Source organism: Dermochelys coriacea, chromosome 20 (genome assembly GCF_009764565.3).
Source record: "Dermochelys coriacea isolate rDerCor1 chromosome 20, rDerCor1.pri.v4, whole genome shotgun sequence".
Classification (NCBI taxonomy): domain Eukaryota; kingdom Metazoa; phylum Chordata; order Testudines; family Dermochelyidae; genus Dermochelys; species Dermochelys coriacea.
In genome coordinates, this window is record NC_050087.2 from 7,259,682 (window position 1) to 7,277,887 (window position 18,206).

Below are 18,206 nucleotides of genomic sequence, written 5' to 3' on the forward strand. Positions count from 1 at the left end.
ATCAGTCCACAGCTTGCTATCTGAGGCAAATCAGCCCGTTTAAATGAGATAGCAGTGAGCAATTGTATGAAATGAAATGCAGCTCCAAAGCCCAGCTAAGGCAGATAAGTGAACACAGGATGATCGACATAAACGGCTTCGGAAAAACCTTACCTCCTTCCCGAAAAGTTTGGCTTTTTCTCTCCCCTGCTTTCTTCTGCAGTTTTCAGAAGTCACAGTTCAATTGGGATATTGTGTTCCTGGACCCTGAGCCGGAGAATTTCTGAGTCCCTTTCACCCCCCGCCCTCCAACCTTGTTGTCCTAATTTTCTGTCTGCAACATGCAATAATAAATTGAATTGTAAAATTCAGCGTTTAATTAAATCTATATTTCATGGGAATAGGAATTGTAAATGCCTTTACATAAACCTGGAAAAGATCACGCTGTTATTTTTATTTATTACTTTGCCCGCTTTACTGAAGAAGTATACCTTAAATCCTTAATGTTTATAAACTGGTTTTCCTCTGCGCTTGGTACCCGTTCTGTTCAACAATTGATTTCTCTTAGATTCCCTCGATTATGATACATGATGTATTATAACTCTGTTATGTTATTATAAGCATTTATTATAAAATCTTTAAAATTTAATGTTTAATCCTCCTTACACTCCTCATAGACAGGACCTAGGCTACACAATGTTAACTATTTCAGACAATAATCAAAAATAAAGGGTTGGAAATGGGTAAGGTTCCTTGGTAAGGCGAATTGGATTTTTGCTGGCACAGAGTGGGAAAAACATTTTTCAGTCTATGTATAACCTCTTTGTTGCTTTTATATCCATCGACTATTTAAACCAGGGAGCTATTTTCTCCTGGAGATTTCTAGGTGAAGTGAAGTCATTCAATGGAATGTAAAGTGCAGGGATTTTCGTGTGTGTGTATTTAATCTTTCATTTAAAAAAAGTGAACACTGATATATTTGCCTATGGTTTTAAAGTAGTTTTGATCCTTTTAAGGTGTTGCATCCCCGATTTCTTTTCTAGAGCAAGCAGGCATAATTCCTTTGGACTGATACTTTCTCGGGGACTTTGCAAGTCATTTTAGACTCTACCTGTGAAGTTCATTCTTGTCTGTCTAGACATTAATTAGGAACTCGGTTGTCTATTTTGCCTTGACCTTGGACTTCGACTTTTTTAAAAAAACTTTAGGCAAGGATTTCTGAAAACTAATGTCCCTTATCGACGACATGGCGTTCCCGTAAGAAAACTTAAAGTTTATTAAAAGCACAGCTTTCACATCTTCCCCTAAAATGCCACTTTTCTGATTGGTTTGAGTTATTGGAGTATTTGTTTTTCCACTTACTTTCGATTTTTTTTTAAATGGTGCAAAGACTTCACGTTTCCTTTTCTAAGGAAAAATGCTACTGAAAAGATGCGAGTAACTCTCCGAAAATGGGTATTTAAAAAACCCTGCAATTAACATAGTATGTAAGCTATAGAACATATACCTCGAATAAATAATATTTATTTTATACGTGTATTATTGTAATTTTGGTCTTTTAAAATCTTACATACACAATACACAGCTAATTCAGATATGGAATTTTATGTCTCTGTCTGACTGTTTCATTCAGGAACATTCAAATGTGCAACTCCAGAATGCAAAAATCCCCCGGCGGAGAAATATCCTCTTTTAAAAACCTTGAGTAACATTAAAAGTGTGGGATAATGCAGAAAAGCCGGGGCTGGGTGATTAGAGACCCCATCTTCTAAAAATGGAAAGAAAAACCTCGTCCTTCTTTCTCCAGGGGCTTTCTTATTTCTATTACACTGAATTACTTCGTGAGTTAGTTCTTATCAATTTTTTCTGGGGGCGGGGGAAATCAGCATGAGTTTCTTGTTACTTTTTCACACACCTTAAATTCACATTCTTTCCCATCATTACAAGAATGAAGACTGAAATGACCGACTTCTCAGAAATTAAGTTAGGGAACTTTATTCTCCAAGGGCGGGGGAGGGGGACAAGACCACATAAGCATCTTCCCATCAATCTCTCTCCAAGTAATTTGCTATTCTTCTATTTTGTCTGTTTAATTATAATGCATCTATCTTGGATCCTGTTTACGTTTTATAAACTGAGTTGCATTTATTGTCTTTTATGTTCACACACAAATCAGCACTGGACCATTAGACCTGTTCCCCTTTGTTCCATAACCCACATTGTTGCTGAAATATTTATTACTGAAGTATTAAGCATTCATAACAGGATCTAATAATATAATCGCTGCCGATCCCCTTAAAACCTTCCCAGTTTGTTCAGCACGAAAGATTAAGTATTATTAGTTTGGCTTAATAGAAGAAACAAGAGGATAAAACGTCTTGGAGGCAACCATTACTACAATCTTATGTTGTGGTAGCTGGGTTTAATACTAGAAAAACAGCTGCGGGGGGGGGGGGGAGAGATAGAAAGACACCTGGCAAAGAAATATACAACAGGTTAAACCTCGTAAATCCCATGTTTCTTCCAAAATCAGATATTCTTTTCTAATATTGTTAAAGTGATGTTCAACCACATGTATAGTTTGTATACCCTGATTTTGAAACAAAGTGACCAATTATTACTTACCCGGCGCGCACACACACACACACACACACACACACAAAGGGAATGGATTACACACGCGTTACAGTGAAGTCGAGGTCTTTCTTTCACCTAATATCCCAGCGGACAATAAAAGCGTTTGAAGAATTAAAAATAAAGCCCATGAAGGTTTGCCAGGGAAGGGTGAACTATTAGACCTACCAGTCCTGTTAGTCTATGAGCGATAGGGAGGAAAGGAACAATATTCTACTATTGAGATCAGAGATCCTTTCCCCCTCCTTCATTCCATTTTCCTTATGAGGGTGATGGTGTTTATATATTTTTTCCACCGAGCTCCAACCTAGTAAGGGAGCCGTCTCATTCCTTAGCCCCCAAGGCATGCAAGCAAAGAATGAAACACTTCAGTGAGCTCACATTCACTGGCAGGTTTCATTTTATTATATTTTACTTTTAAAATGTTCCCAGTGGAACTTTTTTTTTTAACACACCAAAAAAAAACAACAACCCACAAATAAATAATATATCCCTGAGATTTTTGAGGGCAGTTAGAATAGAACGTCATGTCTAAACCCAGCTCTTTGTGTCGGCCAAATATTGAGTTCCCATTCCCCTTATTTAGTCCTCTCCCTCTTTACAATCAGTGGGTGTCACCCATTGCCTTTAAAGATTTCTGTTTCTGTCCCAGACGCAGCCAATGGGAGCTGCCTCTTCCCTTCCCAAAGCCAGCAGGGACTAGCAGATAGGACTGGCGGAGGAACACGTGACCGGGCCAGATTTATTGAGAGCTATTTGCAGGTCACATGGCCCGGAGGATTTCTTAATGAACTGGACCCATCTCTGCGCATGCTCCTGCGTAAACAATATGTGGGGGAAATTAGGTGTCTCTGGTTGGGAAGTCGAGTTTTAAAAAGCGCAGGCAGACCATGATATGACGACTTCACTGATCCTGCATCCACACTGGGCGGATACCTTTATGTACGTGTATGAGGAAAACCCGAATGAAAATAACCAGAATAAAACCCCAGCCATGGAGGCGCTAAGTGGGAACTGCCCAGCGAGCCACTGCAGGGATATAATAACTTTGGGTCGCCATTCCAGCACCATTGGGACTCACCAGGGTTCTGTGTACACGGATATACCCGCTCCGGAAGCTGCCAGGCAGTGCCCTCCTCCACCAACCTCTTCCAACGCCACGCTGGGCTACGGCTACCCCTTTGGAGGCAGCTATTACGGGTGCAGATTGTCTCATTCCCACAACGTGAATTTACAACAAAAACCTTGTTCCTACCACCCGGCAGAAAAGTACCCCGAACCCAGCGGTTCCATCCCCAGCGAAGAACTATCTTCAAGGGCCAAAGAGTTTGCTTTTTACCCCAGCTTTGCCAGCTCCTACCAGGCGGTCCCTGGTTACTTGGACGTGTCAGTTGTGCCAGGTATCAGTGGCCACCCCGAACCGAGGCATGACGCTTTGCTTCCCATGGAAGGATACCAGCACTGGGCTCTTTCCAACGGTTGGGATGGGCAAGTATATTGCTCCAAAGAGCAGTCACAGTCTACCCATCTCTGGAAGTCACCTTTCCCAGGTAGGGTGTTCTGAACTCCAGCATGCTTGTCTGCTTACTAACCGCCAGGTAAAAATCGCTTTGGAATGCCTTCTATGCAGTACTATGTGTATGAACACGTACGGGTAAGAAGGTGAAGCAATCATGTTTAAATCAAAATACATACCGTGAGCTTGAGGTTGCTTTAAAAGTAAGTGTGTCAGTTTCCTTTCCTTTCTCGTCTCCCCTGCTTTGCCCCACCCGACGGGGTCTGTCGCTGTTCTTTTATGTTTTTATTTTATTTTATTTTCCACCCAAGTTTCTGAATGCAGGAAGCGTAAAAGTGCCTGCTCACCTCCTAATCTTTCGCTAGAAATGTTAGAGAGCTTGTAATGGTACAGTAAATCATACTTCAATTACAGAAATTGGTGTCAAGTGACAAATGAATCTTGTTAGGGGAAAGGGGTGAGACAAACAAAAAAACAGAGCAATGATTTCCTCTTCCTCTAGTTAGAAGTCTTGAATGAGATACAGCGTGCAAAGCAACCGGAAAGCTTATGAGTTTGGGAGAATCTCCTCCGCCTTGTTCTCTTGCTGCTTATGAAATAAATATCACCTCCTCTTATAGGGTTCTTTTCTCGCAATTAATAGCAAGGCCTGGCATGGTGATCTGAATGAATGCACTGCAGTAAAGTAGGACTGAAGATTTTGGGTCCCACACCCAAAGAGCTTTCATCTTGGAAATATATGGATTGCTGAATCCGCCTTTATTTCTCAGCAATGGTAACAGAGAGGCCGGATAGGCAGCCAGAAAATAAAGTAAAATAATGTGGCATAATGTGGGTTTTTTTTAATACCGTATTGAATGAAGGAGGAAGGAGGGAGAATCTCAGAAATTCCTTTTAGAGCTTGTTGGATTTCAATGGCTCTTTTGGAAACATTGATTAAAATACTTTCTTATTCCTGTATTGAACCAAATAAATAAATAAGATCCAAGTAGTGGTAGGAAAATAGCTGGCTAGCAGGTTCTTCTCTTTCCCAGATATAGTATTTTGTGTGAAAACCTGTTGGCAGAGATCCACTTGCCAAACCTGAGAAAATGGAACTCTTTATAGATAACAAAAAGAAAAGGAGTACTTGTGGCACCTTAGAGACTAACAAATTTATTAGAGCATAAGCTTTCGTGAGCTACAGCTCACTCGAAGTGAGCTGTAGCTCACGAAAGCTTATGCTCTAATAAATTTGTTAGTCTCTAAGGTGCCACAAGTACTCCTTTTCTTTTTGCGAATACAGACTAACACGGCTGCTACTCTGAAACCTGTGTTTATAGATAACATTCGGCATCCGATGAAGTGACCTGTAGCTCACGAAAGCTTATGCTATAATAAATTTGTTAGTCTCTAAGGTGCCACAAGTACTCCTGTTCTTTTTACGGATACAGACTAACACGGCCGCTACTCTGAAACTATTCAGGAGAGTGTAATCTTCTGGATAAAGATATGTGCGTGGGTTTTTTTCGGGGGGGAGGTTGCAGTGGAGGCAGAGAGTCTACTCATCTATAAGTGTTTTTTTGGATGTTGGGTTCACTGATCCCCGTTTCATTTGTGGGCAGTACTGATAAATATATGGAGAATTTCCATGGGGTGTGGGGGAGGATTCCTATTACTGTATATCTGGGCCTTTATAGAAGTCCTTCGTAGATGTTACTGAAACTGTCATTCTTATAGCAAGCAACAAAGAGAACAGCAGTGCAAAATGTTCGAGAAAGATGGTGTTGTGTTGTTGTTTTTTTAAAAATCCATTATTGTCCATTATAATAGTGGACTTTTGATATCTGCCTCAATTCGTGGTGGATTGGAGTGTGCTCTGAATCGTCTGCGATTCTTGGTTTCGTGTCTTTGTCACCCTTAAAGAGATAAGGAGTCTTTTTTCATCTCATATCTGGAATTCTTTTCTTGGTTTGCAAGTGCAAAGCACGAATACGATTCATTATTGAGGTTTGGCAGTGAACAGCCTTAGAATAAGGCAAAAGTGACTATACAAGCTTTGCACGCGAATCGCTGGTGTAATCTCAGTGGGTAATATTTCTTAACAGGTTGGGTGCCTTTTAAGAAAGGAGAGAACTAAGATAACTTGTCACCTTTTTTTTTTAATTCTGAGGTGTGTGTGTGTTTTTTTTTTTAATGCATCAATCCAACCTGCAAATTAACAACTGATGCCGAGCAAAGTCCAGGCTTTTTCAGATTGCAAATGGTACCCGCGCAGCAGAAGATGGACTGTACAGAATAAACAGCAAGGAGCTATTTGTTTGTCCAAAGTGCTGCGATCCATCGTGCTGAGCCATAAAAATCATAATTAATGAGAGCACGTACTCTGTCTGGTAGTAATGGTAAAGCGAGATATTAAAGTTTACTGGAGTTTAAAAAAAGAAGAAGAAGGGAGAAACTTTAAAACCACAACTCAGATTTACCTGGTATGAAGGTCCGTTGGATTTGTATTGCAGGATATTTTGTTAAATTAATTGATGCTCCTTGTTTATGTCTGAAATCCCGCCTAGACAATATCTCCTGGAATACCAGGATTCTTTCCACGATGATGTTTTGATTTGCTACTCAGTGAGTCCCTCCTCCTCCCCCTGTCTGTCTGTCTTTCTCCTTCGTTCGGACCCAGAAAGTAAAACTGTGTAACTGCTTTATTGTCTCCTCATCTTGCAGATGTGGTACCTCTCCAGCCAGAAGTGAGCAGCTACCGTAGGGGCCGGAAGAAAAGGGTCCCCTACACGAAAATCCAACTGAAAGAACTCGAAAAGGAATATGCAGCCAGCAAGTTCATTACCAAAGAGAAGCGTAGGAGAATTTCGGCTACCACCAACCTTTCTGAACGCCAAGTCACTATCTGGTTCCAGAATCGGAGGGTCAAAGAGAAAAAGGTAGTTAGCAAATCTAAGACACCTCACCTTCACGCTACCTGACAAAGAAATATTTGAGGGGGTGGGGGAAAAAGACAGAAAGAAACACGTATGATTATTTATCTGATAAGTCTGTCTAATAATAACATACATTCGAATTCTTTGGTGATTCAATTGGTCATTTAAAAACGAAAACAAAACCACAGAAATAAACAGCATCTTTAGTTTATTCCTCTGCCCTCTTCTACTGTCCTCCGACTGTGAATATCTAATTGCTCTCAAGCATCCATCGATAACGTTAACAGTGTCTATTAAATGCAAATGTAGATTTGTTATGTTTCAAAGACATGAATCCTGAATGTTATTTTGTAACTCTGTATAATAGCCTAGCCCTCCCCCCGCCCCCGCCCCCCGCACCTGCTCCAGTACACAACCTTTCATATCTCTGGCTATTTCACGCACTGATGTCAAATGTATGGAGAGTCTTGCCCCTGTAGCAGAATCCTGTCATGTTACATTAGCTGAATATTCTTTCACCTCACAGGATCCCCTAAAAATAAGGCTGCTATCGTGCGAAGAGAATATTTTTTATTATTATTATTATTATTATTCTGTGTCACTTGCAAAAATAACAAATACTAATTTAGGTCACCCAGGAAATGAAAGTGACTTGCTATATAATACATTTTTGAGGGTAAGTTCTCATTGGGGTTTATATATCTCTGCCATCAAACTAGAATGTCTCTTTTTTTCGCGGACAATATGGAAAGTCCCCCATATTGTCACTGGTTTGGTTGTTCCCCCCGCCCCCTCCATGTAAATCGGCTCATTATCGACAGTGTTCTTTCGAGATGTAAAAGCGATCTTTTTTTTTATGTCTTGTATATGTATATAATAGTGTGGTGTCCAAATGATATGTACTGAATGCAGATCACATTTCTTAAAAATAAATATCATTTTTGCTTTGAGAATGGATTGCTGCCGAGATGTTATTATGGGTATTTATACATATATGTGTATCTATTTAACTCTTTCAAGGCAAAATCAGAGAGTTTGGGATTTACACCACTGTAACCTCATGCCAAAGTAAACACCTTGAAAAGAATGACGCCCCAAGGCTAAAACCCGGTAGAGAAATTGTCAGAAGGGTGCATTTTGAAATGTGTATGAAGAGTAGAAGTGCACTAAAGGAGTCAACATCTTGAAGCCAAAATATGGGAATATAAGAAATAATGTTATGATGCCTTGTTTCGAAGGAATATGGTATAAGCTTGTTTCAAAGGGGTAAAGGAGTAGTGATAAATAGGATGAAAAAACATGCTTAAATCAAGTAGAAGGGGTGCCATTTCAGAAGTGGGGGAAGGGAAAAAGGCTCCGATCCTTTACTTCCTTGGACAGCAATTGTATTCCTGTGCCAGGGAGCGGGGGAAATGATTTTTTGAAGATGCTTGTCACCTAGCACCACTATGAGAATGCTTTGCTCAAAAGGTGTATTTTGCTAAACCAGTTTGACTCAACCTCGTTCAGAGATAAAAATCTAAACCCTGCCTTACTGTTACTAAACAAGTGGCAAGATCGTAATCCGTAGCCTGGCTGCGTTGTTTAATATGCCAGGTAAAAAGTTGCCTTGGAAAGTTGTAGACTTTCAGAAGTGAGCTACTTTAAATGAAGAAAGTGTTTTAAAAATATTGTATAGTAATTTGTTTCTATAGGCGGGTCACAATATACCTTAATATCCATTAAAATTAATTACCTCGTTAAATTGTCAAAGGAAAAGACAAAGTTATGTAACCTAAAACACTGTTATTTCTGCTTACATTTATATTAACTAGTGTATATAGTTACATTTAAAGGGTACGAAAGCCAGAAACATGCAATAGAATGGGGTGTGTATATGTATAATGCATAAAATGTATATATACAAAGCATATGTATGTACGAATAAAGATATAGATATAGATACCTGATATATATATATATATATATATATCAGCACTTGTATTAAAATAACACGAGCAACACACACACACATATATATACCTATGTGTGTGTTCACGAGCACTATTTTAATGCATGTGTTGATTACGAAGTATATAATGCATATATACACGGCGTTCATGAAACCCAATATACTGAAATTCTATCACGTATTTTAAAGTTTCTAAAGGTACCTCCAACTATACTTATAGGCATGGAACATTCCACAAGAGTTTATGTGATCACTGGCGTATTTTATAAAGGAAGAGATGGAACAATGCCAATAGGGGTTTTTGAGTTGAAATAAATATTCGGTCATTCTCAGCGCTTAAAATCTTCCTCCATCAGGTGTATGAACGAACAGAGAATAACTTTTCTTAAACATGCGGTCGTTCCTGAAATGTTTTTTTCCAGGTAATGAAATAGGCTCTTCCATATCTTTTTCCGACATAATGCTGATGATTTTTTTCGTGAGGGTGATGGCTTATATAGGAAGGAATAATTTGGAAGGAAATGTGAAGATAGATAGATAGATAGATAGATAGATAGATAGATAGATAGATAGATAGAAGCACATTTGTGTGTGTGTGTATATACATATATATATATATATGTGTGTGTGTGTGTATGTATATATATTAAGATAAGCGATAGACATTTTATATATATATATATATATATATATATATATATATATATATGCCTCTCGCTTATCTTAATATAGACACCTATTGAAAATTCACCTCCATTTACCTAGGCCTCAGATGAAATGAGTCTGTATCTAAGCCCTGTTCGGACTTAGGGTTTAACATGGACACACTTTCCAAATTCATCTTTTAAAGCATTTTCTTCAAGGGTGGATTTCCGTAAAACCGCACTCATTTCAGACGCATGTGCACGCGGATAGATGCTGATATATCATGTAAATACTGATACCGTGCTGATGTGTCAAAACACAACCTAGACAGTTCCGGTTCAGACCTGCTGTTCACGGAAAGCAGTGTAGAACTCTATCGCCTTCATTGGAGTTATGAGGCTGGGGGAGAGATTTGTAACTTGTATTTAACCAGATGGGTTAATTGTTTTTGTGTTGTTAGGGATTCCTGTGAGAAAGTTTCCACTTCTTAAAATCTTTTTCACCCAAGGTTTCAGTCCCTATTAATTCAGATTGAAAAATCTATCTATCTATCTATCTATCTATCTATCTATCTATCTATCTATCTATCTATCTATCTATCTATCTATCTATCTATCTATCTATCTAATTTTTTTCCTGTATGATTTTGCCGAATGAGTTAAGGAGACGGGTTTTGGAGGCTGATAGAACGAAAACGAAGTCACTTTTAAGTGCCTCTTACATTCCTCATGACCCCACAGGCTGGATTTTCTCCCCCCCCCCTTTTTTTTTTTGCAACAATAAGAGTCATCGGTGAATCAGGGCAGCTGGTCACCTTCTTACAAGGTAATTAAGTATGGAAGATTGAGATGGAAAGAAAGAAAGAAAGAAAGAAAGAAAGAAAGAAAGAAAGAAAGAAAGAAAGAAACGCAGGTCCTTCACTATTTTCTGTGATAAACATCAGCGAAGTTATGTCTTAAACCCATTTCTGGGGTAAATTTTCAAACACGCACATACTCTCAGCTTTCAACACTTGCCTCTTTCTTTCAGATGTCAAACGTCCGAGGTATCTTTGATTATTGTATTTATTTATTTTTGAAGGAACCCGGATCAGAAGGCCATGACGTCAGCTCTGGATTACCCTTGACCGTGACTAGGCGGTCTGTTTGACCTTGACATCATGAGTTTCGTGCATATTAATCAGGAGGACCACAGCCTTGATCTTCTGGCAACCAGTCAGCAGTCAGAGTTCTCTAAGTATCCCCTGTTTCTGTTCACAGATAAAAAAAAAAGGTGTCATTTGAAGTCTAGACAGACGGGCTAATGACCAACAATAAAAGCATGAAAAGGAAGTTTCACAAGTTTTGTCTTTTCTTTCCTTTGTATCAAGTAGTTTGAATAACTTCTTAACCACGGTCTTTATAGCGAAATGCTCCTTATTTCCCACCCTTTTCCTCCATTTTCAGTTTTCATAGTTCTGGCTCACTCACTTTTGAAGAATAAATTGCTAGTCTTGAGGGAAAATGTGGTTTCACATCATTGAGTTGTATGTGGAGGTAAGTATAATTGTCAGTGGGTTGAATGATGATAAATGTGTATCTGGAACATGGAAAATTTCCAGTCTTTGTTGAGATATTTTTAATGGTAAAAGAAGAAAATAAAAGGAATTGCCCTCTGTATTTGTCAAGTAATTCTTTTAAAAGTATCTATCTATCTATCTATCTATCTATCTATCTATCTATCTATCTATCTATCTATCTATCTATCTATCTATCTATCTATCTATCTATCTATCTACCTTCCACAAACTTCTTGTTTTCTGCTCATTTAGAAATATGAAATGACTCTTGTATACGTTTCAGCACAGTATCAAGGGGTTTTGAAGCCAATGTGTAAATATACATATTGGCCTTTAGGAAATATACATAGAAAAGTTAATAGCTTTATTGTAATGCACTTTGAATGAAAGTTACTGTCCTGTGGGCATCTCAAACTTTTTTGGATGACAATTGCACCATATGAAGATTTAATAAACCTGTTCTAGCCCTAACTTCTCCACCAACCGTCACCCACCCACATGAAGAGTAAAGAACATAAAATATATTTGTAAACATTCTGCACGCTCTGAAACAGAGTTTATCTTGAATCCTAGCACATTAAGTTGCGTGTTGGTACGGGGTCCAAGCCATGAAATGACAGTATGCAGCGCCAATTGTGATTGTGAGAAAAGTTGAGCGTCATGAACAAAATAAACTTTTCTGAAGTTACCTTACAGAGGATGTAGGCATCAGTTTACATTAATCCAGCAGGAGAATGATATCCTCTGCTGGCAGTGTTGGGGAAAATGTAGTAGCATCATAAGCATTTAACCATTAAGTGCACTGAGAAGACTAGAGTTATGTAGGTTTTCTTAATCGTTTAACCTGATTTTTTGAAATCAGAACAAACACAAATATTCTGCATATTAAATCAAATCAAATCAAAGGACAGCTCATTCTGGACATTTTTATACAGATACATCGAACGATCTTCGATCTTTTGATTCCCCGCTCCCCCTTTCACCACTATGTGTTCCAGTTTACTACCCTATCCTTTAAAAAATACTTTCCCTACCAGAAATAGCCAATTCCAGTCATTTACATTATATGTAACGGGATTGAAATAAGGAAAGTCCTATAGACTTAACTTAGTCAGTGCATATTTTATTCCTCTTTCAATTTATTTTTCTAAATTCTGTCTTCTGGCCATGTAACTAACTTTTCATTGATTAAATCCAAACTCCTTAAAAATTCAGCATGTTTTGCAAGAAATTCAGTTAGGAAGATAAAGTAGTTACTAGAAATGTCTAATCAAAAGGACACATTTTTTATTTCACTCTTGTTAAAAAATATAATAAAATATGCAACTTATTGCAATATCTTTGGGATAGAACATTTCCAAGAGCTAATTAAGTTTATTTATGCTTTCTTGGGGAAAAGTGAGGGATATAGCCTTAGTTCTTTAAACTTAAAATGTAAATATCTTGATGGGGGCCATATTTAATTTTTAAAACTGGATCCAGGGGAAACAAAAGAGTATATTCAAATGAAGGGCGCAGTAGAGATAAACCCTGTGGAATATTTAGAGAAGAAATCACAAGGCAGTGTGAGGGAAATGGCATTTCACAAACTACACACATTAGGGCAGAACTGGTTTGAAATCGGAGACCTGCTAAGGATAATAAAATATTAATAAATAAGAGAACTTGGAGGACTGTGCATGGGGAGAGGAGTGTAGCCAAAAGTTAAGGCGTTTTCTGCTTCTTCTTTCCACTTGTAGTGACTGATGCTCTTTCGAGACATTAATTTGCATAACATGTAGATCCTATTTACCACACTAGACAGTGACCTTGAACTGCTTGGGTGCGATTTCACTTTCCTTCCCCCCTACCCCCCCCCCAGTAACTATTACTAATTTATAGTTAGGTTGGTGTGCCTTAATATTAAAGTGGTTTCATCTGAAAATTCATCATTGTGTCTTTAGGGAAGACTCATATACCTGGTACACGGAGTTGCCGCTTTCTTAAATTAGTGATATATATTAATTAAGAAATATTAAAACTGGTATTTAGAATGTTTTATTTTAAGCACTACGGTATGTCATTACATTGCTTTGCAAAAGCCGTCAGAGTGAATTTTAAAAGCTTAATCATTAGTTTTTAACTGAAAATGTATCTTTCATGGAAAGAGATCATGGTAGAAATACAACAGCTTTAATAAATAATCTCTAAGTGTTTCTTTTCTGTTGATCTGTCTAATATCTGTAAAATGGACGCTGACTCTGCAACTACAAAACGATACAATTAAGAAATTTGCTCATGTTTCCAAATGAAGGCCATTAGGGGAATATATTTATGCTTCCCGCTTTATATATGCTAACTCATTTCCTAATGTGGAAGTCCGGCGAAGAGTTAAAGTATTTTAAATAATTTTTCTGAATGCGCTGATCTCACTAGTAACAAAATTCCCTTAGGTTTGGATTATCTCGATGTAAAGCCCAGTATGGACACTGTAGTCTGCTTTTTGACACTTCGCATTGGAGGGTGCCGTATAATGTTCAAAGCACAGAGATAAAAGAATGACTGAAGATGCATCGGCAGCTAAATGAGAACAAAGCCATGTTCCTTACGTGCACCGCCTTATAGCGAATTTCGCGGAAAAAGGCCAAGAAATAAAAACGAGTTTTCTTTAAAAAAAAAAAAAGCCGATCCATATGGCAACCTACCCAGATCACATGCCTATCATTGTATAAACGGTTATCTTCCACGGTAGCAAAGTGTTCAAAATGTGTTTTCAATCGAGCACAATGTACTTGGAAAAAAATAAAGCAGCTTTTTAGCCATACCTGGAAAATAATTTCTGGAAAGCGGACAAATGTACTCAACTTTCACTCCAGTAAAACAAATCCAGTGGCAGAATTTATCGCTGCGTGTATCATGTAAAAGTGAGGGACTGCACATACGCACACATATTAACCTATTACATTTACATGTGTATATATGGCATGTGCAAGGTGATTTTTGAACATTTTTGGAGCTTACCATTTAATACAATTACCAAAAAAAATGCGATGTTTGATTAAGATGTAATTTTTCTGCATAGCTGGGAGAAGTCAGTTTAGCTTCAATATTTTCCTGGGGGAAAATGACTTTGTATTCTAGTAGCCTCTCAAATATAAAAAGCAAAGGAGTACTTGTGGCACCTTAGAGACTAATAAATTTTCTTTTTGCGGATACAGGATAACACGGCTCTGAAACCTCTCAAATATAAGATACTTATTTTGTGCTCCATGGAATCTCAAAAATTCGGGGTCTGCCGTTCAACTCCTATGTGTTTAACATTTCTACCACCTCCCACGTTAATTCATTAGAAGCCTTTTTACCTATACAGGAAATTTTACGGTAGTTTTCCAAGTCAACTTGGTGTCAGTGCTTTTGGAAGTTGCTAGCAGGGAAAATCCCAAAGACATCCAAAAAATCCTGTATGTAGTTTTTTCTTTAAAAAAAAAAACCCAACCCCAAACCCTTCTCGATCTCTAAAGCATCTTTTCTTTGCCTCTTCCTGGGTCCGGGCTCCCTTACAACAGACTTTTAAAAATAGTAGTTTATTTCCCAATGTATTTATTATGCACTGAGATACCCCAACCATGTTTGTCCTATATCTCTTGGCAGCAGCTTTTTCATACAACCGACTCTCTTCTGCAACCCCCGAGTGAAGAAGACCCTAGTTGTCACGAATACACAATAGGTCGTTATAAGAGGACTAAGAACCGGATTTCTTTTTTTTTTTTTTCGTGTATTTCTTTATTTACTGAGTGCGGGTGGGAGTTGGCGGTAAAGAAGTTTTCTTTGCAGAAATGAAGGCAGAGGAGAGCGGTATTTTCCTCTTCCTCTTTTGTCTTGCTTATTCGGCAGGGATCATTAACAAAAGGGAGTGGGGATTGAGGAAATTATGGGCTTGTGATTCCTGAATTTAGGATTGTCCCTAGCAGGGATGGAACTCGCCTTTCCCCGGTACAGAACGCCGGGCAGGAAACATTCCAATTGTTCCAGATAAAACTATAAAATATCTACCGGGCTGCAAATATGTTAAAACTCTTTCATCCCATCAACTGTAAATATGACCCTGTTGCGGTTCCAATCATTCGTCTCCTTAAAGAGCCCGTAAACTTTATATGACACAACATCTAATAGTAATTTATTGGGAGATATTGTAAATTTCAACGGTTTTAGTTAATAAAGGGGCTAATTAATGAGAAAATTGCTTAATTTTGCCAGCCTTTGGAGGGACCCTAACTACAGCTGGGGGAAGGGTGTCATTTATATACATTGATATGATGTCTATGTACATTTTTACAATACATGGGGTTTCTCAGGCCAGTGCTTAAACCCGTTGCTTTATTTTATAAAATGTTTTATGATGATATTTTCTTTTCTTTTCTTTTTTTTTTTAAAAAGGCGTATAAAAACGAAAGGCAGAACTTAATGTTTTGTTTTGCCTCCGACTGCCAAGGGTGGGTGGCACCTATCTCCAACGCGAGTTGGCGCCCACGTGACCCCACTCCGACCAATGGGGTGGACCTTTAGGTTTAACTATGTTTAATGTCAGATAGCAATAAACTAGAAGCTCTTGGTCAGGCCCGCGGAAATGGGCGAGCATAATCTCCTTAATCCTGGGTTTGTGGGACCTTTGGTGAACATCCACACGGGAGACACCTTCTACTTCCCCAATTTCAGAGCTTCCGGAGGACAGCTGCCTGGCTTGCCGTCTCTCTCCTACCCTAGAAGGGACAATGTTTGTTCTTTGCCCTGGGCATCCTCAGAGCCCTGCAACGGATACCCCCAGCCCTATCTCAGCAGCCCCGTGTCCATTAACCCTTCTTTCAGCAGAGCGTGCGACCTAGCTAGAGTGGAGGAGAGTAAATGCTACTACAGGGAGGCTTGCTCCGAGACTGCCAGCCTCAAGAGGGAGGAAAGGGTCAGGGACAATGCTTTGATGCCACTTGAACCTGGGATTCCCAATGGAATGAGCGGTAATTTCAGCAAATATGACTATCCGGCTGCTGAGACTGTGTCCCACGATCCCCCTTCTTGTCAGTCCTTGGAGTCAGACTCCAGCTCATCCTTACTCAATGAAGGGAATAAGGGCTCGTCCAGCGAACCAACTACAATGGTCTCGCCTATCAACCAAGGAAGCAATCTGACAACCGGTGGTAAGGAAAAGCAAAGCAAAGGAATATGTGTGTGTTGTTAGCTGTGATTCTTATGATGTGTTGTAAGGCTCTTCTTCTAAGGTCCACTCTTGTGGATATAATTCATGGAATTAGCAATGGAATCAGCATGCCTATATGTGCAGAGACCACTAGGGGTAGCACTCAAATGCCTAATGTTTTATTGGGTGCTGCTCCTTTTAAAAGAAAAGCCTATAAACATGTAAATATCCCATAAAATAGATAGTGATTGCACAGATAGCCCCGAATATGCTCGTTGAGATTGAATGCATCATTCGCCCTTGCATAAAATGTTTTAAGGCTTGGGAAAGGTGTGCAGTGGGGTGGCTGCCTGAGAGCTGAAAAACTAAGTACAAAGGTGATGCTTTAAAAAGGCAGAGCTGGGTACTTTGGAATTGTCATGTCAGGCGAAAGGATGCCACATCCAACACGCTGATTTCTACCTGTTGGCTTTCCCCTTATTGATTTTTCCCCTTTCAAATTTGGAAGGAGCCATAAAAATACCCCTAACCCCCAGCGGCATCGAGGCGCCATAAAAATACCTATAATGGTGTCTTCCATTATGTATATTCTCTTCTGCAGGGAAGCAGTTTCAACAAAGTTTAGCTGATTTCTATATCGTAGGTTGCTTCTTGATCTATCATGTATCCAAAACGTAGAACCTGCGTGATTTAGGTCTGTTCATCAAGCCTGTAACTAAAATATAGATCTATGTATCAATATTGTATGCAAAAGTTAGCAATATGTGCCTCTCACGTATCTAAGACACAGATCTACGTATCAATTTTGTATATAAGAAATACATCGATTTATACGATATACCAATTAGATAAAAGAAATAACTCTTAGTTAAATATCGTGCACCCAATATGTAGATTTATGGGGCAGTCTGAAATACATACATGCATCTAATATATAGATCTATATATCAACCCTAAGTAAGAAATACTTCTATGTGTCTATCTATGCATCAGTCAGATCTATCAAGTATTGCAGATCAAGATTTATGAATCTCTCTTGCGTGAGATACCTCTGCCTTGTACCCTCTGATGTTCCTATGAGGTGAGCGCTACAAACTGTGAATGCAGACGAGGGGCAGGGAAGTGGGGGAAAGATCCTATCTTGGAAGCCGACTTTGTTTCTTCCAGTGTATTAAATTCTCCTTTCAATCACACGTCCTTAGGTGCTCCTTGGTACCCGATGCATACAAGGTCCCGGAAAAAGCGAAAGCCTTATTCCAAGCTCCAGCTAGCAGAGCTGGAAGGGGAGTTTATGGTCAACGAATTCATTACCCGCCAAAGAAGGAGGGAGCTCTCAGACCGATTAAACCTGAGTGATCAGCAGGTGAAGATCTGGTTCCAGAACCGACGCATGAAAAAGAAAAGACTGCTTCTGAGGGAGCAAGCTCTTTCTTTCTTTTAAAGTTCAAAAAGCGTCCATGTTGGTTAACCTCATAGACTTTCTAGTGTTCATCCTAGCTGATGGTCCCGAGACTTTACCTGATCACTCATAATTTTCTTTAAAAAAAAAATCAGCGAGCATATATAAATATGAGAATATGCATCTCCTTCACTGGAACTGCTGGGAAAGACCCGATGTGAATGCGCAACTCCCCAATCCCACCCATCAGCCAGAGTTGGTTTCTATGGTCTAAAAGATTGTCAGCAACATTGAGTATAATCTGAGTGTGATGTTGAGTACGACCCACTATCCTTTAATTGACAAGCCGAACAGGTATGGTTTCCCTCCAAGCAATGAGGTTTGTTGGGTTGTGTGCGATATTTTCCCCCGACCCCCGACTGCTCTGGTTTATGGT

The 18,206-nt window shown here is 39.0% G+C and overlaps 2 protein-coding genes across 2 annotated transcripts; both read left to right on the forward strand.

The window, feature by feature from the left end:
* The first annotated feature begins 3,393 nt into the window (after window positions 1-3,393).
* HOXC13 (homeobox C13) lies at window positions 3,394-7,887 on the forward strand. The gene is made up of 2 exons (XM_038378949.2): window positions 3,394-4,163; window positions 6,836-7,887. Exons 1-2 carry the CDS (start codon window positions 3,509-3,511, stop codon window positions 7,090-7,092), a joined length of 912 nt encoding a protein of 303 aa, XP_038234877.1. The 5' UTR covers window positions 3,394-3,508; the 3' UTR covers window positions 7,093-7,887.
* Window positions 7,888-15,807: 7,920 nt separating this feature from the next.
* HOXC12 (homeobox C12) lies at window positions 15,808-17,812 on the forward strand. Its single transcript, XM_038378416.1, has 2 exons — window positions 15,808-16,372; window positions 17,574-17,812. The coding sequence occupies exons 1-2, from the start codon at window positions 15,808-15,810 to the stop codon at window positions 17,810-17,812; spliced, it is 804 nt and encodes a 267-aa protein (XP_038234344.1).
* The last annotated feature ends 394 nt before the right edge of the window (window positions 17,813-18,206 follow it).

What these genes read in the sequence shown, in the direction of transcription:
- HOXC13 (XM_038378949.2), top strand. Translation starts at nt 3,509, where the DNA reads ATGACGACTTCACTGATCCTGCATCCACACTGGGCGGATACCTTTATG. An exon ending in CTGGAAGTCACCTTTCCCAG is followed by an intron (nt 4,164 to 6,835) that starts GTAGGGTGTTCT and finishes CTCATCTTGCAG; the next exon opens with ATGTGGTACCTCTCCAGCCA.
- HOXC12 (XM_038378416.1), top strand. Translation starts at nt 15,808, where the DNA reads ATGGGCGAGCATAATCTCCTTAATCCTGGGTTTGTGGGACCTTTGGTG. An exon ending in AAGCAATCTGACAACCGGTG is followed by an intron (nt 16,373 to 17,573) that starts GTAAGGAAAAGC and finishes ACACGTCCTTAG; the next exon opens with GTGCTCCTTGGTACCCGATG.